At 34.1% G+C, this 26783-nt stretch overlaps 2 protein-coding genes and 1 long non-coding RNA gene across 3 annotated transcripts; 2 read left to right on the top strand and 1 right to left on the bottom strand.

Annotated features, from left to right (window-relative positions):
- Positions 1-951: 951 nt before the first annotated feature.
- On the bottom strand, positions 952-12516 carry LOC126720809 (uncharacterized). Its single transcript, XR_007653693.1, has 5 exons — positions 12304-12516; positions 12005-12145; positions 10666-10784; positions 8261-10073; positions 952-1937 (listed from the first exon to the last, which is right to left on the bottom strand). It is a non-coding gene; the product is annotated as an uncharacterized LOC126720809 (long non-coding RNA).
- Positions 12517-14284: 1768 nt separating this feature from the next.
- On the top strand, positions 14285-15534 carry LOC126720807 (probable glutathione S-transferase). Its single transcript, XM_050423629.1, has 2 exons — positions 14285-14687; positions 14931-15534. The coding sequence occupies exons 1-2, from the start codon at positions 14370-14372 to the stop codon at positions 15273-15275; spliced, it is 663 nt and encodes a 220-aa protein (XP_050279586.1). The 5' UTR covers positions 14285-14369; the 3' UTR covers positions 15276-15534.
- Positions 15535-25583: 10049 nt separating this feature from the next.
- On the top strand, positions 25584-26015 carry LOC126721514 (glutathione S-transferase U24-like). Its single transcript, XM_050424563.1, has 2 exons — positions 25584-25907; positions 25992-26015. The coding sequence occupies exons 1-2, from the start codon at positions 25584-25586 to the stop codon at positions 26013-26015; spliced, it is 348 nt and encodes a 115-aa protein (XP_050280520.1).
- The last annotated feature ends 768 nt before the right edge of the window (positions 26016-26783 follow it).

Raw genomic sequence — 26783 nt, forward strand, 5'->3', positions numbered from 1 at the left:
CAAGACTGTTTCCACTCCTTTGGAATACAATGCTAAGCTTACACCCTTGGACGGTGAACCTATATCCGATGCTACTCGCTATCGTCAGTTGGTTGGCAGTTTGAACTATCTCACTGTTACACGTCCGGATATTTCACATGCCGTGGGTATGGTTAGTAAGTTCATGGATGCACCTCGTTCTGTCCACTATGCTGCTGTTCTTCGGATTCTCCGATATGTCAAAGGCACACTTTATCATGGTCTGCATTACTCCTCTCGATCTTCTCTCGAGCTTCATGCTTATTCAGATGCTGACTGGGCAGGTGATCCGACTGATCGATGCTCTATCACAGGTTTCTGTTTCCTGTTAGGTACTTCTCTGGTCTCGTGGCGTAGCAAGAAGCAGGATGTGGTTTCCCATTCCAGTACTGAGGCTGAGTATCGTGCCCTTGCCGACACCACTTGTGAGCTTGTTTGGCTTCGCTGGCTATTGGCTGACATGGATGCTCTACAGCCCATTGCCACTCCTCTTTATTGTGACAATCGTAGTGCTATCTACATTGCTCATAATGATGTCTTCCATGAACGCACTAAGCATATTGAGATCGACTGCCACATCACTCGACAGCATCTTAAGAAAGGAAATCTCAAGTTATTCTCCATCTCTTCTGCTGACTAGCCTGCTGATATCTTTACCAAGACTCACCCGCCTGGTCGTCTTCGAGATCTTATATCCAAACTCCAGTTGGCTTCCTCCTTGCCACCTCGAGTTTGAGGGGGGATGTTAGTGTATAGCTTAGACTAGTTTAGCCCATTGGGCTTAGCCCAGTATACTGTACTTGTAGTTTACTCCTTTTACTTGTACTGCACACATATCTAGCCTATATAAGGCTCTTTATTGTACATTATTTTATACACATCAATATACAAACTATTCAGTCTTTCTCACACTTTATATTCTTAACAAACACTATAGGAAACATCAACAGTCAGAGGCCAGACCAGGAGGTCCTCAAAACTACCTTCACCCACCTGAATCCGACTCACCAACTCAGCTTCCCACGGGTAGAATGTCTCCTCAAGCTTGCCAGGATCCCATGTCCTTGTGTTCGGGTAAAACAATTCACTAACCCGAGATACAGAGTACTCGCCCTTTGGGGACACAATTTTGTTATAGGTCGGGTCCGGGAGCCACCGGTTCTTCCACACGTCAATCCCTTGCCCACTGCCCATTTGCCAAATAGCACACTTCTCAATGACCTCCTGAGCTTGTAAAATAGTCTGCCAAGCATAAGAACACTTTTTAGGAACAGGAGCTTCCATAATACTCCCATGAGGGAAGTATTTCGCACTAAAAACCTTGTAGAGCAAAGTGTCTTTTTGGTAAATCAATCTCCACACCTATTTGTCCAATAAAGCATTATTAAATTTTTGGATATCTCAAAAACCCATCACACCAACTGATTTTGATGAACACAAGGAGCTCCATTTCACCTAATGGATCTTTTTTGAATCACCTTAGCCCCACCAAAACTTATGAATCATTGTTTCGATTTCCTTACACAGACTGACCGGCATTTTAAAAACACTCATCGAGTAAGTAGGAATGGATTGAATTACAGCCTTGATCATAACCCCCTTTCCAGCTTGGGACAAAAGCTTTTCCTTCCAACCTTGCATCCTTGCCCATATCCGTTCTTTCACCTTAGTAAAACAAATCTTCTTTTCTCTTCCAATAAAGGAAGGATGCCCCAGATATTTTTCATAGTGTTGTATAGTTGGGACATTGAAGGACTACTTGATAGCATCCTGCGTTTGTGCATCAGTATTTCTGCTAAAAAATAGCATAGTTTTCTCTTTATTTATCATCTGACCCAATGCCACTTCATAGAAATACAACAACGACTGAATTTTATGGCATTCCTCCAATGTATATCTGTAAAAGATAAGACAATCATCTGCAAAAAATAGGTAAGTAAGTTTAGGTCCATTTCTATAAAGGGAAAAAACCCTTAATCTCTCCCTCCATGGCTGCCTTCCTAAAAATGGCATTCAACCCTTCTGCACAAAACAAAAATAAATATAGGGAGAAGGGATCGCCTTGCCTTAAGCCCCTAGAAAGGGAAATCAAATCCTTCGGCTCTCCATTTACAAGGATTGAATAAGACATAGTGTGGATACACTCCATAATTAAAGCCACCCAAGAATCCTGAAAACCCATCTTTAAAAGAATTTTCTCAAAGAGAATCAACTCCACCCGATTATAGGCTTTACTCATATCCAGCTTTAGAGCCATAAAACCCTTTTTTCCTATGCAATTAGTCTTCATATGGTGTAGTGATTCAAAAGCTATCAAGATATTGTTAATAATCAATCTATCAGCAGTAAAAGCACTTTAAGTTTTTGAAATAATAGAATTAAGCAAAGGCTTAAGGCGATTGGCAATTACCTTACTGACAATCTTACATATCACATCACATAAACTGATAGGCCGAAAATCAGAGATCTTTTTCGGATTATTAACTTTTGGAATCAGAGTAATGAAAGTATGATTAATAGATTTCAAGTAGCACTTGAGTTTATGCCAAACAAAACCGCTTGGTGAACATCCATTCCCACATCCAACCAGTATGTTTGATAAAACAATGGAGGCATACCATCCGGCCTTGGAGCCTTCAAAGGCGCCATCTCCTTGATAGCAACATCCACCTCATTTGAAGTGTAAGGACAAGCCAAATTTGTCCTCGTCTCCTCAGTTACCACTGTATCAACCCCATCTAGGATAAGCTCAAAATCATGAGGAATTGAAGATGAGAATAACTTAGAGTAGTATTCATTCAGCAAACTCGAAACCTTGTCCACATCTTCATGCCAAACTCCATTATCATCCTTTAATCCCTTGATGAAGTTTTTCCTCTTCCTTTGAGTGGCTGTCCCTTGAAAAAATTTCGTATTTTTATCCCTACTTTGCAGCCACTGAATACAAGAGCACTAATGCCACATCTTCTTTTCCTTATCATACAAGACTAATAACTCAAATTTGATTTGAGCCACCTTCATATATCTCCCAGATCTGACCAAATCTATCTCTACCTTCCACAATTGTTCTTTTAGCTTCTTTATATTGTCCTTCACACTTTCAAAATGGTCTCAGTCCCAAGCATTCAACATCCTTTTGTACTTCTTCAATTTTTTTGTGGCAACAAACATAGGAGTATCCTTAGTAGTGCAATCTCAAGCTTTTGTGACAATGTCCCTACACCTCAGATCTGTCAACCACATCACCTCAAACCTAAAAGGTTTCCTTCCCCATTTCTGAACATCGCCATTTGAATTATGAGCTAAAACAATCGGGTGATGATCAGAGGTAAAGCAATGCAAATGTCGAATTCTAGTTGTGGGAAATTTTGCCAACCAATCATAATTAGCCACCCCCTGATCTAACCTGTCCCAAATCAATTCATTTCAACGCCGACCATGCTAAGTAAAATATGGCCCTAAGTACCCTAAATCCATAAACCCACACTGATCCAACACATCTCTGAACAATTGCATTTGACTATGAGCTTTCAGAGCAACCCCCCCCCCCCCCTTTTTATTCTTTACCTCCAGCAATTCATTAAACCCCCAAAAAAAAGCCCAAGGAAGTTTAGGTTTTGAATTAAGCATATGGAGCATATTCCAACCTTCAGTTTTGTGATTAGTATCCAGCTCCCCATAAAATCCACTTAACTGCCAAGCATTCTCTGAATTCCCATCTATAATGGAGTCAATGTGATATTTCTAGAAACTGTTCACCCATACTTGAACACCCCCTCTCCAAAGCAAAGCTAATCCACCACCCTAACCATCATTCGAGACAACAAAAAAATCATCAAAAGCTAACCTTTCCTTTATCCTAACCATCTGTTCCCTATCTGACCATGTTTCAGACAAAAAAACTACTAGAGGATCTTGTGCTCGTACAATATCAACAAGCTCTTGAACTGCAGGTCGGTTCCCAAGTCCCTTGCAGTTCCATGCTAAGAGTTTCATTGTTGTTGGCAAGGCTGTTCACTAGCCTCCACCGATGAATTAGCTTGATACACTGCCTTCCTTTTTCTACTACCTTCCAAATCCTCTATCTCCTCATCAGATTCTTAGGTCACCCTTTTCACCAATAGAGTTCCATGCACATCCTTGATTTTCAGTGATACCCTTTGTCTATGAGCACCTCTCGAACCAGTAGCTCAAATAGACTCAGCTTTACTTCCCATTGAAAACAGAGAATTTGAACTGTTGGGGGTAAAAAAATTCTTCAAGAATTGTGTTGGACCAGCCACCATTGGAGACATATGAACCCCTCCCAAGTTAGTTTTCAAAGATGGGTCATCCATTGGAACTCCATTCTCAATCTAATCAAACTTTGATAGGTCCCTGTCAATGATCTCCAACTGTTCTTGTGTAGATAATGCTGAAATACTACTCTCAGGTATACCTACTCCTACTTAAGTAGGAGCATCCTCAAGCACATATGAAGGCTTTGGCTCAAAACCCACAAGTGCAACACTCTTCTCACGAATCTGCCCCTTGTCACTCACAGAAGCATCTTCCCTGGACCCCCTTCGTTTTATCCTAGCCACAACTTGCTTTATGAAAGTGTCTGAATTCAGTGCCGAGACCAACGGAGAAGCACTAGCCTTGTCCACGTCTAATTCATCATCATCTGATGCAGTGAAACTATCATACTCTCCCTCCTCCTCCTTAAACCCAGTAACTCGGATAATTGTATGCCGTGACGAATTTGAAGTGCTTGCCCTTTGTGAGAGACCATGAACTTGGCTGCTCTCAAAAAAGAGATTTTGGTGCTTTTAAGGGAACCTCTCTTTTTGGGTAAGTGGTATGGAGTCGCCACTTATTTTTTATACCAAAAAATAAGAAAAAATAAATACAAATTACATGATCAAAATACTTCATTGTCATTGATTGAATAAAGAAAAGTACAACTTTGGTAAATTAGCCTTACAAGGCTTTGGGTCCTAGTTACAATCTATGCAAAAGAATACAAAGTTTTGGTCCTAGTTACAATCTACCAAAATTAAAAGACAAAACACTAATCGACCTATCCAAAAATCCTAATCTTGGGGGCTAGGTTACAGAATAGGAAGGTGTTAGACACCCATTCCCCCCAGACAGAGTCTGGTCTTCTAGACTCTAATGACCAATATACCCTTTTTGCATGATGTCGAATGACATGTTGAACACATGTGACAGACACTTGACAAAAATTAACTTAAATAAATTTGTTTTATGAATGATGTTCTCTTTTAAAGAAAATTCAAATCTGTTTTGAAAATTAAAAAAAAAAAAAGAATTGGTTTGTAAAAAAGTTAGATCTGTCTTTAAAAATTGGTAAAAAGAAAGATTTTATCAAGAAAAATCAGATCTGTTTTTAAAAAAAAGGTAAAAAAAAAAATTTTATCAAGAAAACTCATATTTGTTTTAAAAGTTAAAAAGAAAAAATGATTTTTGGTTTGTGAAAGAAAAATTAGATTTGTTTTGTGCAAAGTAAAAAAAAAATGGTTTATGAAAAACTAGATTTGTTGTTGGAAACAAATAAAAAGGAGTTTTGAAGTAAGATTCCATTCATGAGAGAAAATTTATTATGCATGCATCACATATTAAAAAAAACTTTAACCTAACTTTCAATCCCTTCTTTTGAATTTCAAAATTTGCAATTTTATAACAAAGAAAATCAGATCTATATTTAAAGAAAATACAGATCAGTCATTATAGATTTTGAAGTCAAAGAGAAAGAATTGAAATAAACAATCACCTAAAGCATCTAATCATGGCAATTGTATATTAAGAACAAGTTATAATAAAACGTGCTAATCATATTCATGCATCAACACAAAAACACGCTTAACAGGAAAAGAAAGAAAGAAAAACAGAATACCTCTTGCATGAGCTTTCTCTTCTAATGAATGAATATTTTAGAAATCAAAGAAGTTTATTCACTTCTTTAAGGTCTAAAATACTTTGCTTACAAAAAAAAAAGTTCCTAAAGCAAAAGCCTCTAGAACGTCTTTAACGTAAGGGGAATTGAAAAGTCAGAAGAGAAAAGCCCCTAATTCTGATTTGTTTCCTCTATTTATAGAGGTTGGGATGTTGAATAAGATCAGATATGAATTGAAATGCGTCCTTATATCTAAAAAGTCGAAAAAGATAGGTTTTATCTTAATCAAGAAGTCACCGAGCTAGACCAAAAATTTGGGCCAATCGACATTTGGGAAGTGCCGATTGGTACTTGCCATGTGCCGATTAACACTTCAAGAGTGCCGAATGGCCCACTTAGGTGCCAAGTCCGCGTTTGAGTTTTGATCCAATTTGGACTCCCTTTCTGAGAATTTTTTAGCCTGGAATCATACCTAGACCCATTTTTAATCCATATTCTAAAAATTAACTCATTTTTCTTGATATTTAGGTCTTTAAAGTGATAAATATTCTAAAAAGAATTGATTATCCACAACTTCTTTGTTATCTGATTATCCTTTTTATTCCCATGGAAGCAGGCCCATTTTGGACACTAACCAACAACTAATCACAAAATTATTTAATTAATTTTAATTGTCTAACCAATCAGAATTAATTAAACTAATCATGCGTGATCGGTTCCACCCAAACAATATGCATGCAGACTGTGAAAACTTGATTATGTGATATCTTTCAATCCAATGGTCCGATTTGGAAATCGGACATACCGTCGAGACCACTAGATCCTTTTTATGATATGCAATGAATAAATGAATGAATTAATGTAATGAAACTCTAAATGTTGGGTATATGAATGGTCACTCTAGTCATCTTCCAAGATTAAATTATGGATGCAAAATCGAGTGTTTACACCCTTAACCATGAGTTGAATTGCTTCTCATCTACCTGCGTGGTTCCTCTCCTTTTCATCTTTGAAGAGCAATCCTTATCATGGTGTGTGAGAAGTCCGCACCAATAGCATATGTTTTGGAGTTGTTCGTACTTAAAATTAACCCAACTCGCTGAACCGTCCCTTCAAGCAATCTTTCTACCTCTACATAACGGAATTGATGGGTTGACAGTGATTTGGACTCATAAAAAATTGCATCCCTCTCCATCCTGTACATCAATCTCTCTCTCATCAACCACACCTACAATCAACGCAATGTCCTTCGCTACAACCATAGAAAAACTTCCAATCGGCAGATTGTGAACTTGCACCCAAAAGTTGGTCTTGTTGAAAACCAAACTTTTCACATCAGTGTGCTTCGAAAATCTTTTAAGGGCCACCAGGTATTTATCAAAGGACCAAGGTTCTCCCTTCAGAACTCGGTTAACATCCAACTGGTCAGAGAACTCAAACAAGGCCCTATGATTTCCCATATCCCTTACTTCAAATCCCTTCTGAGTGCGCTACAGAAGTTTGAATGTTCCATACTTAGAACTTGACTGGTGAAGAAGCGGGCTGCCAAATAGTATCCTTCCTAGTCTTATCCTCCTGGACCAAATACTAGTTTCCCTCATGCTCTGATAGTGAAAACTTTTCCCACTTCTCGGACAAGGACTCCATGGCAATAATTGATGTACTCCCAACTACGTTCCTTGTTTAGAGAACGAGGAAACCAAAATCCCAACCTCTACACTACAAAAAAAAGGTTCTATGGCCACGTTTTTAAAACGCAGCTATATGTCAAAAAAACGTGGCTATAGCCTATAGCCGCGTTTTTTTAGGCCGTGCTTTCTAATGTGGCCTAAAACCTGTGACTATAGGACTGACGGTCCTATGGCCGCACTTTTTAACCGCGGCCCAAGACCAGGTCCTATAGCCCCGTTGAAAACGTGGCCTAAGGGTCTAGTCTTAGGCCGCGTTTTAAACGCGGCCTAAGGTTGTGGTCTTGGGCCGCGTTTTAAACGCGGCCTAAGACCAGGACCTATGGCCACGTTTTAAACGTGGCCATAGGTCCTAGTCTTGGGTCGCGTTTGAAAAGTGTGGCCATAGGACCCTTGTTGACAACTATAGGTGAAAGCTATAGCTGTGTTTAAAAACGCGGCTATAGCCCTTTTTTTTTCTTTTTTTCTTTTTCCTAGCCCAGATGCCTTAAGGACCTCCACACCTGTTTTCTAGTACAGTCACCACAAACCAAGCCCTCATTAAACAGTTTTAATCTTGCATTAGTCTCACATTTATTATAAAAACTTTGAAAGTACATACATAGTAATATCTCTTGCAAAGATAAAATGCAAGAAAGGAGGGCAATTAACTCACAGTGCACTTTAGATAAAATTTGTGGTGAGGACTATAAAATTTGACATGCCAAGTTTCTTGATTAGTATCTAATCCATCCCACAAAGCGAGATAAAATATTTTCATTCAATAAATCACCATGGATGGTCTTTGAAAAAAATACGCAAACTTCAATATGTCTATGTTTAATCATGATCTCCTCCATCCTAGATTAAGTATCCCTAGTTTCATTTATTTAATTAAAATATAATTAGTCTATGAATTATGCCATTAGATTTCAGTTTCATCCTTAGGCTCTATGCTAGTCTTCCAAAATCAATATTTAAATATTTCTATTTATCTTGTGTTTTTTTTTTTTTTACCAGAATTTTGTGATTTAAGGACACATATGTAGTAAATGTGTATCACATTAGCAATTACTGTTCTCATATAGGGCTAATAATTATTAAGGGTCCAAAATCATATTTTTGACCTCAAATTAGCAATTGTCATTCAATTTTAAAATTTTAAAGACTAAATTAAAACAATTGATAACTTAGGAACAAAAATGCACTTTGATACATAGCTCACTGACCATTAATTTTCTTCTAAAACAAATCATAGTTAATTTAAAACTTTTATTTTGGCTCCATGACCAAAGTGGGAGGACAAGTTGATAGAAGCAGACATTGAAAGTGTGGTGTGGCTGTGGGCCTCCCCTTTATATGCCTAGAGTGATACAATACAACTGGGGGTTATTATTTTGCTTCAGGAATGAAGATAAGAACGAATTAATGTTGGTTGTTGATACCTAGCTCCAAGAATTAATAAATAAAAAAAAGAAAAAAAAAAAAGAAAAGAAGAAGCTCGGTAAGAATTAGTTTGCCATCTGGGAAGGTACTTTACATCCTTACCAAACAATTTACTTCCCATCCTTAACAAACAATATAGTGAACTCTTTTCGCTTATGAGATTGCTGTTTTAATTAAATTACAATTTACTTAGTCTAAGACTCTTAAGTTTAATTTATTTTCAATTCAATCATTTAAGTATCATTTTTCTCTTTCATTTCAGTTATTTAATTTTAATGTGTTTTCAATTTAATCTTTCCATTTAGTTTGTCCAATTATATCTTTAGTTTTAGCTTTAGTCTTTTATATATATATATATATATATATATATTTCCAAAAGGACATTGTTTTGGTGTAATAAACAGTACGAATTGGATAGAATGACTGCATTAGTCATCAAGAGACACACAGAATGAAAATACCCATATTAGTAAGTGCTCGTTCCACTAGAGCTTCACTCACAAGGAATCCCAAAATAAAGTTATAATCAGTATTTTTTTTGTGATGAGTAAAAGTAAATTTACAGTTATTATCAGTAATTTAAGGCTACAGTTAATTGTTTGCAGCAAAAAAACACCTTCAATTTGCCCTCAGGTGCAAGTTAACCATTTCAAGTACACCAAATGAAAATGACAGTAGATTCACCAATTATTGGAAATTTACAGTGTCAAAGGAACTAAAGACCATTTCAAATAATTGGCTTTTAAGCTGATTAATAGAAACTACACTAAACTCAAGTATAAGGAAAAGAAACTGACATGAAGATCCATACCACGTAATTATTCTGCCCAAATTCCAAACCAAAGTAGTACTATTGGAAACAATAAACTCAATTATCAAGGTGTACAAGGCTACTTTACATATAAAAACTGTAAAATAAATTTTTTTGAGCATTTTCTACATAAAAAATATATTTTTATAAATTAAGCCGAAAGGGTGTCTGACCTGAGTTTGAGAACTTGGTCCCTTATCTACATGGGGTGTTGCTGATACAAAATCTGCATCTGTAAATAGATCAACATGGGGTGATGCTGATAACAGGATGGCAAGCTTATGCATAATTCTAATTTGAGCAATAAGTCATATCTTCTCTGTATTGGTCTATAAAATTTTAATTATTTTTTTAAAGATATGATAAAATTCTTCTTTTATTCTAAATTAATCAATAAACTATATTACTACAAATTAGAAAATAAAATATCATGACACTGATAAAAGACTAGTATATAACTCTTAGAATAAATATCAGCCCCCTTCACTATTTATCTTGCCTATTTAAATTTTTTTTTTCCCCTCTCTCATAATTTTGTTTCTTAATTCTATGGGAATATCATTCAATGGCAATAGCAATACTCCATCTGCGAACATTACCACCTTTGGCTGCTAATGGATATGGATATTAATCCTAAATAAGGAGATTGGGTTTTGGTAATAAGGAGATTGAGCCATGAGTTTCACAGGAGTCTAAAATCTAGTTCTTGACAAAGAGAATAAATGCATTAATATTATTGTGATGGACTGGTGATGGAGGTGAAATGAAACAACAAAATAAAGCTTAATAAAAAACATTTCAAAAAAAAAAAAAAAAATACAAACCTGTTTGCAGTGAGCTTTAATGCTTGTTGCAGAATGTCTAGTTGCTGGACTTTGAGACCAGATTCAGTCCTCATCAATTGCCTCACCCTTTTCCTCCTTCCTACCAGATATTTCAACAACTACAAAAACGCAAATGAGATAAATAATCTGCACCTACTATTTTAGATGATAAAAGGAAGCAAAGTACAGTACACTTCCACTCCATACTATATCAAAGTCCAATGCCACTAGAAACAGTGAGCTTGGTTACAGTGTAACTATTAATGAACCAGAATAAAGTCCCCTTGTTTTATTCAACTGTTTACACACGCAAATTCTTATAAACAAGCATTATGATAATTATTCAAGAATGTATCTTTAAAAAAGGATAAATCCATACTTGAAATCCAGAAAGTATCATATCTATCCACAATATTATAACGGTCTCATACATGTATATGTTACATTAATTAATACAAGTTGTTTTTTATTCTACTTTGATAATACAGCAGTATATTAGTGAGATTGGACAAAAAAAAAAAAAAAAAGAGTGCAAACTACAATTACATCAGAAAGAATGACGCAACTGAAGCCAACATTAAATAACAATGAACAAATTTTATTGTTACTTGTTTAGGTGTCAAACAGGTGGGCATATTTCTACTAGTGTTAGATTACAACATGATTTGCAATTGGCACTAACCCGAGTCTTCAAGCAAGCAAGTAAATGTGAACGCATATTTCAGTGGGAACTTGCTGCACAACATTATTCTGAGAGTTTTTTTAGCAAGCCCAGAGAAAAGCCAGCCTTTTCAGCTTATTTTGGCAGGCTCCACACCCAAAAATTTTATTAAAAAAAAAATCCCCCTCTTTTTCTACAATCCTTTCAACTAATATACAATCAACAGAGCGCATTCAAACGCACTTCTGGTTTGGCTTATTTGTTGATTCGCTGAAAGTGGATAAATCTATAAGGCTTTAAAACACTATACATAAGCAAATAAGCTCCAAAAAGAAAAAGCAAAACCGAAGGCATCCAACACAACAACTAATCCTTGTAAACCATTATCAAACACCTAATGACCAATGAAATGTTATACTTTGGACATTTATTCACTGAACCTTAAATACTTCAAATAATCATAATACGCAACTACAAAGACTTGATCTAATCAAAGAAAGAGAACAAATTTCAAAATGACTTACACAGAAGGGGAAAAAACTATCTTTATCCCAACAAACATGAATTTTGCCAAACAGAACAAAGAAAAAAAAAAGTGTGCATGTTAATCCAGATTGCATAGCAAAACTCCAACAAACCAAATTAAAATCTCATAACATAAAAGATCAGAGAACCAACCTCAAAATTGTCACCTCCACCCACTTCATGAAATCGAAAAATGCGATTTGGCAAAGCCGACCAAGTAGTGAAATTCCGATCTTCAACTTCTGCACCACCTCCAACAAGGCTAAAATTCCACCACAAAGCTAACGAATTGAGCTATAGAATTTCAAACCCATTCGAATAAACATAAAAATTAAAAAAAAAATTATAATAAAAAAAAAAAAAACTCAAACCAAAGCAAAATCTGAACATAGAATCTGAGTGAATCTATAGAAAAAAATGCAATGAAAATGAAAAGCAATAGAAGATCGTACCTTGCAGAATCGGATATGAGTCTCTGAGAATAGCTTCTTGTTAAAGGTGATTCAGAATCCGATGATGAAAGTACAAAAGCATAACGGTGGGGTGTGAGGGCTTGAGATCGGAGATGGAGGGTGAGGGCTTGAGAGATGGAGGCTGATGTGCGAACGGGCTTGAGAGATGGAGGCTAGGGTTGAAAATGTTTAAGTTTTCTATTTAAAAAAAAAAAAAAAGTTTGCCAAAAAATAAAATACGGAGGTCCTTAGGCCGCGTTTTTAGCTGAAAAAAAACACGGCCTAAGAACCCGTCTATGGCCCCGCTTAAAAAACGCGGCCTAAGAACCCATCTATGGCCCCGTTTTTAAAATGCGGCCACAGTTAAGGAAAAGAAAAAAAAAAAGAAAAAGAAGTTTGCCAAAAAATAAAATACGGAGGTCCTTAGGCCGCGTTTTTAGTTGAAAAAAACGCGGCCTAAGAACCCGTCTATGGCCCCGCTTCAAAAACGCGGCCTAAGAACCCGTCTATGGCCCCGTTTTTAAAATGCGGCCACAGTTAAGGAAAAGAAAAAAAAAAAAAGAAGTTTGCCAAAAAATAAAATACGGAGGTCCTTAGGCCGCGTTTTTAGCTGAAAAAAACGCGGCCTAAGAACCCGTCTATGGCCCCGCTTAAAAAACGCGGCCTAAGAGCCCGTCTATGGCCCCATTTTTATGAAACGCGGCTTCAGTCTATCTTGGGCCGCGTTTTTTATAGCCATGGCTTAAAAAATGCGGCCTAAGGCCCCCACGTTTTGTAGTACTAGGGTGGGCACTGACTTTCGCTAACTGTTAGGATTTTCGGAAAAACCCTAGGACAGGAAAACTTAGGACCTAATTGCTACCAATGTTCTATACTACTACTACATGGATGTACTAGAAAAGAGAGAATAATACTTAAAGCTGCAAAATAAATTAAAAAGGAAAAATGCTAAACATAATGCTTACAAATTGATAATATTATCAATGTGATTGGCGGGCATCAACTTCCTCACAAATGAATATTTAAATCGTCTCTTTATGATTGATGATATATCAGTTTGTAAATGCAATGTAGTAAAACTTATAGTATCTATAGTTGTACTGAGTAAAAAGAGAGAAATGTTATATCTACAATACTTTTACAACAAATTTTAAGTGGCAAGTTGTTATTGGTGGGCAAAAAATAATTTAAGTGGTGAATTCAAATTTGAACCAATAACAACTTACCACTTTGGATTTTTTGTAAAAGTATTATGAAAATGTTGTGGACGTAGTACTTCTAAAAAAAAAAAAAAAAATTCTTTTTAGAGCATTTGCATCAAACAATAGATAAATGGCTCAATTTTACACATTTAAGCTACAAAATCAGTCATATCAGTCAAGTTAAAGATGTGTAAATATAGTTATTTAAATTTACACAAGCACTATTTATTTCACATTTAATTTTTTATTCTTTGTTTATTTATCCCAAGGATGAAAATAAGAGTGGATAGTAGTTGATGTATGTAAAGAAAAATAAAAAATCAAGAAAATTTGATATTTTATAATGAAATAGAGTTTAAAATAAATAATATGACGTGTAATTCTTAAAGTGACTATATAGAATAAAAATAAATAAAATTTTATATTAAAGAGAATGGGATTAAAGAAAATCGCCGTTTATTAGGGTAAAAAGAAAGTTAAAAGGGACAAAAGAGTCAAAGACGCGACACAGAAACTCAACGAATTTGGTAATCAATATTGACCAAAGCAACGACATCGTACGGATTATATGGAATGATCCAGAATCTCGAGTGAATTTGGTAATCAAACATATCATTATTCATAAGTTTGATTACCAATACACTTTGTAGTCGAAGTCATACTTTAGCATTGTTTTTATTATTGTTATTTTTTTACCAGCATACTTTAGCATTATTTAATTAATTTTTAATGAAAGCCCGAACCACCGCCTGTGACTATAAATCCTCGCTCTCTTCCAAGTGTTTTTGCATACTAACTCACTTCTTCTCTTTTCTTTCTTAACCTTACTTCTCTATTTTCTTCAATATCTTTACTTATTTGACAATGGCGGACGAGGTGATTCTGCTAGACTCCTGGCTCAGTATGTATGGGATGAGGGTCAAGATTGCACTGGCTGAGAAGGGTATAAAGTATGAGTACAAGCAAGAGGACTTGTTGAATAACAAGAGCCCTCTGCTTTTAGAGGTGAACCCCATACACAAGAAGATCCCAGTTCTCATCCACAATGGCAAACCTATTTGTGAGTCTCTCATCATTGTTCAGTACATAGATGAGGTCTGGAACGATAAGTCTCCATTGCTTCCCTCTGATCCGTACCAGAGAGCTCATGCTAGGTTCTGGGGTGATTTTGTTGATAAGAAGGTACCGTTAATGCCATTTCTCTTGTCTTTTACGTTATTTTAATTTCTTTTCATTCTAGGTTAACGGGTTTTAATTCGAGACAATGACATTTGAAAGATTTAATTTGAAATGAGTATATTTTCTATAAATTTCATACTTTGTTTTCTTGAGCTTTAAAGAAATATTCTTCTATCTCTATAGATTTGATTTAAAATTCATTACTGTCACTGTTCATCCTTGTAATACAATGTGTGGAAAATACAGGTTAATGATGTTACAAAGAAGGTATGGACTACAAAAGGAGAAGAGCTGGAGGCAGGCAAGAAGGAATTCTTTGAAACCTTCAAGATATTGGAGGGGGAGCTTGGTGACAAGCCTTACTTTGGGGGTGAAACATTTGGGTTTGTGGACCTTTCTCTTGTCACTTTCTACAGCTGGTTCCATGCCTTTGAGGTATTTGGCAATATCAACATAGAGGCAGAGTGCCCCAAGATTATTGCATGGGCTAAGAGGTGCCTGCAAAAGGAGACTGTGGCCAAGTCTCTTGCTGACGAGAAGAAAGTTTGTGAGGCTGTTGGGCAATTGAGGAAAATACGTGGCTACGAGTAGAGAAATGGTTTAGCCTGAATTATGGTTTTCAGTGGCTGTGTAATAAAGTTCATTCATATTGTAATGTTAAAGTTTCAAGTTTGTTTACTTTCAAAAAAATAGTTTAGGTTTGGTTAGACACTTTGATATGTGTTTTCTGAGCTTTAAATCAAATGGGCATGTATTGTATTATGAATAAGAAAGACACCTTGTTGTGTCTTCTAAATTTTAGATCATGTTGTGCCTTAATTATATTTGGAATAAACAAAATTTTGGTAAATATGTGTCTATGTGGGGACATATTAACCACTGCATTTATAAATATAATAAACTCTTTTTATAGTGAATCAAATGATATCCTGCACGATGCACGAACTATTTTACAATATCATTTGAAATAATTTATATATATATATATATATATATATATATATATTAAAATCTACATATAATATTTATTTTATTGTATAATATTTATGTTTGTCCACAATATTATTCATTGAATACTTTGAAATTTGATTTTCTTAATTCATATTTTATAAAAAAAAAAAAATTATAACACTAACATATTATAATATTTACATTTAAAAGTAGATTTTTTTTTTCATATTGATTAGATGATTTTGAAATCCATAAATAAGAATTTAAAGCATAAAATACTTTTATATCCTACAATTAGATATATTTAAACAAACTCTCAAACACTTCCTCAACCTTTTTATTCTCACAATCAAATATGGAGACCTCAATCACAAACACCCAATTCATTATCTTAATGAAATTAAGGAAATCATCTGTAAGTATCAACATAAAGAGAATGTGATTAAACAAAGATAAATTGGCTAAAAACACATCCATTTATCAAAATTTAATTATCTTTAGTTGGCTTCTGTATCTTTTAAAAAAAAGTAGAAAATACTTTGGAATCATCATCAATTTATATTTTTACCACTATTGCTCATATTGCACAAAATAGCAATAAAAAAACCTACAAAGAAACCTACAAATTATGAGTTCTAACACAAAATTAAAAAAAAAAAAAAGAAGAAGCTAACTTCATAAATAATCAATTAGAATGTTTCTTTTTCTTTTTCTTTAGTTCTAAAACATAAAATATTTATGACTTTCACAAACCAAAATCTCAAATACCCAAAGACTTCAAGCGAATCATAACCTTCACAAAATCCACAATGTCTGACTTCAACATCAAAATTGTAAGCTACTGTCATTGAATAAAAAATGTAAGCCCCCTTCCTTGTCATAGCCTACTCATATGGGTTAGGATCAATGATACTGTAATGTTGAAGGTAAATGACATTATTTTTGGTCTAAGTGTATTTGAGTTTCGATGGAATGAAGGGTATGGGCATGGGTGTATCACGAATCATAAGTGAAAAGGGTGAACGGAAATGCAAAGAGTTTTTTGTGTGTGAGAGAGATGAAAAATCTTGAAACATTGAACCAAATGAAACAAATAATAGTCTTAAAACATTGAATAACAAATGTAATAAAAAGTAGTCTTGAAACATTAGACCAAAGGAAATAAAGAGTCTCTACTTTTAAATTTGTTCTTATCTCTATTGTAACTTAATAGAGTGTGCCACATAGTAGAACCTCATGCTCTCTCGCATGAGATCTCTACTTATTATATATATATATATATATATATTGATTGATGACTTTTTGTGTTCTTGATTAAATTTTCTACTTGCTTGCTTGGGTTTGACATTGAGCTAGTCTTTGAATCACTTTCATAACATATATTGAGTTATATTGAATGTATAAATTAGAAGCTGAATTATGGGCAGTAAGGGATGGTCTTTGACTCTGCATCCTACTCCAAATCCAATATGTTGAAATAGAAAATGATTCCAAATATGTTGTTAGCTTGCTCGCCAATAATGATTCCTCAAATGTTGAACAAAACCTCCCAATGGACAATCAACCACTATATTAGAAAAGCCAACTCTTGTGCTGACTTCCTTGCAAAGATGGATGTCCACCTACAACAAGATTTCTTTATATTAGATACTCCATTAGTGGACTTTTAATATATGACTGCATGGTCCACGAATTAAAGCTTGGCCCAAAATTGTGGCCCATTTAAGTTAGACCCACCCGAGCTGTATCGAATGCTGTTGAAAGGCCCGAACTGACAATCAGCTATACCAAACAATGATGAAAGGCTCGAACAAAGCATAGTCTGAACTGATCACCATAAGATATTATCGAAGGCATGATATAATGCATTGGGGGAATCTACTTGTCAAACATGAATTTGGAGGCTGGCAGAAGTTCCAATGGTGTCATTTCAAGAATATTGAATGGACCCAACTCGTCCAGGTATATGTAGCAATGGGGGGCCCAACTGCCTGGTGCAAGGGACCCCTTATGATGGCTATCTCACTCAAGGTTGGGTATATAAAGGGAAGGAGATTGAGGAAGAAAGGAGTTGAAGAATTAGGGGAGAGAGATACGAGTGTGGTGAGGAAAAAGCCTTCCAAGGAAGAAAGAGATCTAGCTTGGATTTCCTTGGTAAAGAAGGGAGCACTCACATAGCGTGGATAAAAAAGTGTAACTCTAATCTATCCACCATGGTAGCTGCATTGCCAACTCTTGGGCCTCTCATAATTGGATATTTGCGATCCACAGTACAAATAAATTGGAGGATAAAGCCTGGAAGCGTCTGTCTCTTGGTCTGAATTACCACAATGACCTTATAAGTCTGGGACATAAAACAATTTGCACTGAAACAACCTCGATGGTAGGGTAGTTGTTTTGTTTATATAATATCCCTACTACCAAATTAAAGAAGGCAAATTCTCCATAGCCCAATTGGATGATAGTAACTCCTTTTTGATATTGGTTATAGCCAGGGTTGGCTTAACATTTAATGCAATTGATGCAATCGCCTAAGGCCTCCAAATAAAAGAAGACCCCCACTTGTAAATATATATATATATATATATATATATATATTTTAATTAAAAAAAATTCAAGTACTTTTATTGGTCAATAAAATGCATTAAAAAAGCCCCATTGTATCCTAAAATGTAGAAGATTAAAAAGGGAAAAAACAAAAATAGTCAAACTTTAGCTAACAAAATTAAATTTTAGGAGACAAATTTATTAACTCATTCTTGAAATATGCTAAAATCAAAATTAATACCAAAGAAATTCATTAATAGTACAACGTAATTGTCTTGAAATATGCTAAAAGAGAGATTATAAATTTCAAAAACAAAAGAAAAAATCTCTCATCTCTCTATCTCTTTGCCTCTCCATCTATATTCTTACCTTTCTTTTCTTTATCTTGATTCTTGATCTTTTCCTATAAGCTTAGTCTAGCTTGAAATCTTTCTTTGTTCATTCCCTTCAATTCACAATAAATTCAAAATTGAAAAGGGGCAGTGTGGGCCGTGGGCATACCTTATTCCAGAGGTAAACTTTTCTCCCTCTCTTAATCTCTATCTTTCCAAAAATTAAGATGAGGAGTTTGCTATTTATTCAATTTAAATATTTCAAATTATATATATTTTTAATCTATTTCATTGCATGATTGATTGATAGGAGTCATAGGACATCACATTTTTTCCTTTTGCACATAGGACTGCACGTTTTTTGCACAGTTGAACAGGCTACACAGCCCATAGCACTATACAGTGATAGTGCACATTGCACACGGGCTGTGGGCTGTGTAGACAAGACTACATAGTGCACACAGCACTGCACAGTTTGCATACAGCTGGTCTCGCCACACACTTATTAATAATTTATCACATTTTTTTAATGCATACTCTTACTTTATCAATTATTATAAATTACCACACCAATTAATAATTTGATGTGTATCATATCAACTCATTTGTATTATAGTGATACTAATTTATTGAACATGTAATAAATTAATTTTTATTTGCACAGGTTTAGACTTTAAAGTGGTCATGGCTTTAGAAAAATTGTAATAACCAGGTTCTATTATTCTATACTTTAAGTTTTATCTTTAGTTAAATTATAATTTTTAATTATAAATTGTGTTTTATTTATCTAGAAATATTTTCTCATTATAAATGTCTACTAGAAAATATTTATCCGGATATGAAAAACTTAAAAAAAAGAGAAAAATAGAAAAACAAATTGAATCTCAAAAAGGATCTATGGATAAATTTGTTACTAGTATTAAAAAAAAAAAAAAAAAAAAAAACATAATAGACAGTTTGGGTGAAAATATTACAAATGAACAAGAAGCTTGTCAACAAGAGTTGGAAGATAATGAAATTATACAACAAAAAGAGAATAATGTAAATAGTCCTAATAATGTTCAAACATCTAATGTAACAATAATTGATAATGAAAAACAAAATAATATAGAAGAAAATGAAAAAATGACTAACCTACTTACTAATAATATCTATGATCCAAGTCAATGGGAAAATATCGATACAAAATTAAGAGATTTATTAGTAGAAAAGGGTCCAATTAGAGACAATGATCTAAATTTTCCTATAGATAAAGATCGTAGACATTTTTCTACTACATTTTTATTTTAAAAAGTTATTAAATGGGGAGAAATTTGATAGAAAATGGCTAGTGTATTCAAAAGATTTGGATAAAGCATTTTGTTTTTATCGCAAGTTGTTTAATTCAACAACACATGGTAGTGGTACAAATCAACTTACTAATGAAGGAACTAATGATTGGAGAAATATTGGCAATAAGATTAAAAATCATGAAACAAGCAAAGAGCATGTTACTACCATGATTGCCTGGATTGATTTAGAAATAAGATTATTGAAAAATAAAACAATTGATAAAAATATCCAAACACAAGTTAACAAAGAGAAAGATCATTGGAAAAAAGTGTTGTTAAGAATTATTGTTGTAGTAAAAAATCTTGGGAAATTAATTTGTCATCTTGAGGAAAAAATGAAAAGATCTATCAAGAAAATAATGGAAATTTTTTAAGTCTGATTGAAATGCTTGCAAAATTTGATCTAATAATGCAAGAACATATTCGACATATTCAACATGGTGCAATTCATAATCATTATCTTGGACATAATATACAAAATGAATTGATACATGTGTGAGCAAATGAAATTAAAGTAAAATTACTAAAAAGATTAAGGAAGCAAAATATTTTTCAATTATACTTGATTGTACTCTCGATATAAGTCATAAAGAACAAATGACTCTAGTACTACGATGTGTGGATATTTCAACTAGTCCAATAAAAATAGATGAGCATTTTGTAGAATTTTTAAAAGTAGATGATACTTCTGGAAAAGGTCTTTTTAATGAAATTATAAGTGTAATAAAAAGTCTTGAACTTGATATTAATGATGTATGTGGACAAGGATAAGACAATGGGTCTAATATGAATGAAACAAAAAGAAGGGATACAAAAAAGAATTATTGATATAAACCCCAAAGCATTTTACACACCATGTGGTTGTCATAATCTTAACCTTGTGCTATTCATTGTGGCCAATTCTTGTCCTAAAGCTATATCTTTTTTTTTTTGTAGTAGTACAACGTATATATACATTGTTTTCTTCTTCCACAAAACGATGGAAAATTTTACAAGAAAATGAGTCAAGTTTAATTCTTAAACCATTGTCACAGACATGTTGGGAAAGTCAAATTGAAAGTGTAAAGGCAATAAAATTTCAAGCTTTAGAAATAAGAGATGCTTTGTTACAAGTAGCAAAAACTAGTGAAGATCTTAAAACAAAAAGTGAAGCTGATTGTTTGGCAACATTTGAGATTGAAAGTTTTGAATTTTGGTTATGCATGACTATTTGGTATGATATATTATTTTTCGTTAACTCGGTTAGTAAAAATTTACAATCAAAAGACATGCATATTGATGTTGCCATAGATCAACTGAAGGGTCTCATATCTTTTTTTAAAAATATAGAGAAGATGGATTTACATCTGCTATGATTTCATCTAAAGAGATTGCAACCAAAATGGAAATAGAGCCTATAATTTGGGAAAAGCGTATAATTCGTAGAAAGAAACTATTTGATGAGAATGCCAATGATGAGATAACACAATCTGCTGAAGAATCTTTTAGAATTAATTATTTTTTATATATAGTAGATCAAGCTATTTCATCAATTGAAAGTAGGTTGAACAATTTCAAATATGTGAAGATATTTTTGGTTTTTTATTTAATTTTGAAAAACTAAAAGAACTAGATGATAATAGTTTGAAAAAATATTGTCTTAATTTCGAAAGTTTTCTTAAACATAATGTTTATTATGATATTGATGGCTTAGATTTACTTTCAGAACTAATAGTTTTAAAAGAAGTTATGCAAATAGATGAAAAATACTCCAATTAATGTACTTAATTATTTAAAAAAGGCTAGATTCTTTTCCAAATGTGTATATTGCTTATAGAATATTACTTGTACGTTTTTAGACCCCTTAAACACAAACAGATTAATTTAGTTATTTAGCCAAGTGATTAACTTAGGTAAATTATGCAGATCTAGGTTAACACAGATAAATCATATCATTGAAACAGTGCGAAAAATAAAGAACACAACAATATGATAACTCAGGAAAACCAAACTGATAAAAAACCTGGGGAGGATTTAACCTAGCTATCCTTAAGGTAAAATAGATCCAATATGAAAGAATTGAAGTTTTACAATAGCGACTTAGATCACTAATATCCTATTACTACCTCGAGTAGAAAACTTACTACCACGACCACGTGACAGCTCTGAGTCCACAGACTACTTATTTCTTGGATTCACAGCAACCACAAGTACACCACTTGTGTTTTTCTTTAAGCACTTTGTGCAGTAACTGAAACGATCACCAAGCTCTCAACATCAATCTCGTTCTTCATAACCCTAAGTATGTATGAAGACAAACACCTCTAGATCTCACAAGAGATTCGTACACACAGCATAAATAACAACAACAAAACGTGGCTAGGGTTTTTCCTTTTATATTTAAGGAAAAACATAAAACCTTATATGTCATATGGGCTTGGGCTGAGTTGGAAAATTCTACAGAAAAACAATCTACATGAGCTTCGATCGATTGAGTCTAATTTTCGATTAATCGAGCCTTGTAGATTTACACGATAAATCCTGCAATACACTCGATTCCAACTTTACACAAAAACACACATTGAAGTTCTAATACATTAGTTCCTAATTCCTTAGAACCTAACATTACTAACACTACATGTTATGGTTGCATCTACAGAAATAAGTTTTTCAAAATTAAAATTAATAAAATCTTATTTAAGGTCTACTATGTCACAAGAATGATTAAGTTGATTAGCCATATTATTAATTGAAAAAGAAATGTTAGAGGAACTTAAATACAAAAACTTAATTAGTAATTTTGCATCTCAAAAAGCAAGAAAAATAGATTTTAAATTAAAAAATTCAATACATATTATTTAATTAATATTTAAATGTAAAAAATGCCCCACTTAAAATTTTCACCTAAGGCCCCCAAAGTTGTTGAGTTGGCCTGGTTATAACCATACTACTTCATAGGCTAATGTACTTTATTAAAAAAAAAAAATTATAATCAACAAACTTCATTGAAACAAACAGAGGTGCCTACAAAATGCAATCAACCTTGCAAGCATCCAGGATGACTTTAGGAGCTTTATGTTTATTGGAGCAAATGTATTATACTAAGAGAGAAGAGAGAAAAATACTAATGTTCTTAAAAAGAGAGAACAATACTAAGAGCATTCGCATCAACTTGTGCAAATATTTCTATCTATTTTAGCATACGAACTTACTTTTTTTTTTCACATACTCATTGTAGAGAGGGAAAATTCCCGACCTATTACAAGTTGACACATTATACTACCAAGTCCACAAAATACAGGCAATTACAAAGCGTCACGTATTGTTGCTAGGTTTTGCTATCATTGCTTAGAAACCAACATAAATTTGTCAAGTGTCATGCAAAAACCAATCACACATCAACACGTGTAAGCGATGACATAAGCAATCCAGCGCTTGTAAGCAATGACATAAGAGGATCAATCAAGTTATGACATGTGTCACCAATCAGACTCCACCATGTGTCACTCACTCACCCCCAAACTCTTATAAATAGAAGTCTTCCTAAGGCATTTCAAAAGGGGACCAAGACATCGAGAAGAGATCTTGAGTTCAGAAGTCTAGAAACTCTACTGGAACCAAGCCCTAAAGCCTCTAGGAACTTCAAGAATTTCAACTTCGAATATGAAGAACATTCGAAGAGAAATCATCCAAATTATCTTCCTAGATCTTAAAGGTAACTGGAATCAAGCTTAAAAGCCTCCAGAAATTCCAAGAAACCACAAATTGGTGAAGCTCTATGGATTCAAGCCTCCAAAGCCCCGAAGAACTTCCGCCACAAACCTTCAAATACGATGACCATTCGAAGCAGAATCATCCAAACTACCTGCCTAGATCTCAAAGTTCATTGGAATCAAGCTCGAAAGCCTCCAGGAATCTCAACAAACCACAAATCAACAAAGCTCTACGGATTCAAGCCTCTAAAGCATCAAGAACTTCCACCACAAACCCTCAAAAAGGAAGAACACACGAAGAACACGAAGAACGCACAAAGAACATGAAGAACAGAGAATTTCTAACAAGCTCATAGCTAGAGATTCATTGCAATTCTATTTCAAAGGTCTTTAATCCATTCCTCAGCCAAATTGAAGGATATCTTGTGTTCAAATCAAAATCACATTACCACAAATCCAATCAACAAGTCTTTTAAGGAGATCGAATTAGAGGACTACTCTTTTGTAATTACAGAGAATTGTACCACACATTCATTAATACAAATTCACATTTGTGAAACTATTTAACTTGTTTGACTTATTTCAAACTGAGAAATTTAGTCGTCCACACTAATATTTCAAAACACCCCACATCAAAATATTTATTTTACACTACATTTTATTAAAATATTAATTAATTTATTTATTTTTTTAATGTTTCTCTTTCTTCATGCACAACAACCACCATCCACTTTATTCTTTCATGAGATATGAAAAGAAATAATAAAAAAATTAAAAGTAAAATGAATAGTATTAGTGTAAATTTACACAATTACTATAACAACCATATATTTTTACATAGTTTTGCATGACATAAAATGAGTGAATTTTGGGCTTGGTTGGCTAAAATGTGTTACTTTTTTGTTTTATAAGTACTTATGTGAGTGCTTTTAAAGCAGACAATTAAAATATATAAAAAAATTCTAAATACATCAGTTTTTCTACATAATACCTACAAATTGATATCACAATCAAAGTGATTAGTGGACTTTAATTACTTCATAAATAAATATTTGAATTATTTTTTCAAGATTGATAATACATCAGTTTGTATTGTTTTTCGTAATTGATAACACATCATTTTGTAGGAACATATTGAAAATTTATAGTTCCTCTTTTGACCAAGATATAAGAAAAAAGATGATTATTAGGGGAAAAAAAATAGAGTCAAAAGAGTCAAAGACGCAACACCCACTGAGTCAGCAATGCTATAGACTATAGTGAAAAATAACATGACCAAAGCAATGACATCACCTGGATTGGGGAATCAAACTTATCATTCATAAGATAGTGAGGGGAGTACTGAATAATAACCCTAATGCGTGCCCAATACACTTCATACTTTAGCATTATTTTAAAATTTTTAATTAAGATTCTCAAAAATAAAAACAAAAAATCAGAAGTATTATTTTTATGGACTTTTCTTTATCAACTTATTTTACTATTCAGTTTATTTTTGCTATTATTCATAGATCTCACTACATTTTTTGATATTATTTATGAGTTTTACTGTATTATTTCAATTAACATTTACTTTTATTTACAATAATTTCAGTAAAAAAATTTTAATTTCAACAAAATAAGTTGATGCAGATAGACCCTTAATTAATTATTATTAATAAAAGCTCGAACTACCGCCTATGACTATAATAAATCCCCGTTCTCTTCCAAGCATTTTTGCATATACTATCTTTTTTTTTTTTTTTTTTTTTTGGTTTCGCACAATGTTTCCTCAAGACTTTCAATCAGAGACTAATCACTGGTCGTGCCGGGTGGGCCCACGAAGGGGTAAAGCACTGGCCCAAGAAATTCTTTTCAAAGTGCAGGTAGCAGGACTCGAATTAGGGAACACACCTAATCGAGTCCAGTACAAGCATTTTGAGACCAAGAGCCCACCCAACTTGGCCAACCCCTTGGGTTGTTTTTGCATATACTATCACTACCTTCTTCTCTCTTCTTTCTCTGCCTAGCTTCTCTAATTGCTTCAATATCTTTACTCCTTTGACAATGGCGGAAGAGTTGATTCTGCTTGATTTCTTGCTTAATCTGTTTGGGATGAGGTTCAAGATTGCACTGGCCGAGATGGGTATCAAGTATGAGTACAAGCAAGAGGACTTGTTGAGTAACAAGAGCCCTCTTCTTTTAGAGTTGAACCCCATATATTCTCAAGAAGATCCCAGTTCTCATCCACAATGGCAAACCTGTGTGTGGGTACCTCTCATCATTGTTTATTACATAGATGAGGTTTGGAACGATAAGTCTCCATTGCTGCCCTCTGATCCATACCAGAGAGCTCATGCCAAGTTTTGGGCTGATTTTGTTGATAAGAAGGTACCTTTAATGCCATTTCTGTTGTCTTTTAGACTAAAAGCGCCTTGAAATTTGACATGAGTATATTTTCTATGAATTTCATAGTTGGGGATTCGTCTAAGATGCTGAGTCTTATTATTCTATTCCACAATCAATAAAAGTTTATTTACTACGGATTCATATATTTGAGTCTCTTGTGTTTTATCTGATCCTACAATTCTGTTTCAATATCAAGTTTTTGTTTCTAATCCTCGCAGATCCTAGAGATCACAGCTGAGTGCAGTTGGAAAATAAGTTAAACCCCTTCTGGGTACTGATTTGAACCTTCTTTCTGCCTACTCCCACCGTATTTTTTGTTTTTTGTTTTTTTTTTTTTTTTTTGAGAAACCAGACCAAAAGCCTGGGGCTTTAATCGAAGAAGAAAAAACTTAATGAACGTCACGATACACAAGCGGGGCAATATCAGCTGGCATATATATATACACCTAACCAAATCTAATCCCCAACCACTTAGCTTTCTTAGCGAGAGCATCAGCAATAGAATTACAAACACTTGTATGAGAGAAAACAACGAACTGAAAAGCACCTACGTGCTGCCTAATATCCTCTAAGACGTTACCATAGCTGGTCACCTCACCATTTTCTTGAATAAGAGCACCAATGATGATGGCAGAGTCTCCCTCAAAGACCGCACGGGTAAGACCAATCTCAAGAGCAAACTTAACAGCCCTCAAACATGCTAAGGCCTCTACATTAGCCACTGATTGGGCCAGGGGAATGGATGAAGACACAGCTCCCAAAGCTGCACCACCACAATCACGAACAATAACACCTATGCCCGCCCTGTTTAGTTCACGAAACACTGCAACATCAAAATTCACCTTGTAGCAATGGGAA

This window comes from Quercus robur, chromosome 4, assembly GCF_932294415.1.
Source record: "Quercus robur chromosome 4, dhQueRobu3.1, whole genome shotgun sequence".
Taxonomy (NCBI): Eukaryota; Viridiplantae; Streptophyta; class Magnoliopsida; order Fagales; family Fagaceae; genus Quercus; species Quercus robur.

Bases quoted from the DNA above. Each gene is read 5' to 3' on its own strand.
- LOC126720807 (XM_050423629.1), top strand. From the start codon at position 14,370: ATGGCGGACGAGGTGATTCTGCTAGACTCCTGGCTCAGTATGTATGGG. The intron at 14,688-14,930 runs GTACCGTTAATG...TGGAAAATACAG, and splicing joins GTGATTTTGTTGATAAGAAG to GTTAATGATGTTACAAAGAA.
- LOC126721514 (XM_050424563.1), top strand. From the start codon at position 25,584: ATGGCGGAAGAGTTGATTCTGCTTGATTTCTTGCTTAATCTGTTTGGG. The intron at 25,908-25,991 runs GTACCTTTAATG...TGAATTTCATAG, and splicing joins CTGATTTTGTTGATAAGAAG to TTGGGGATTCGTCTAAGATG.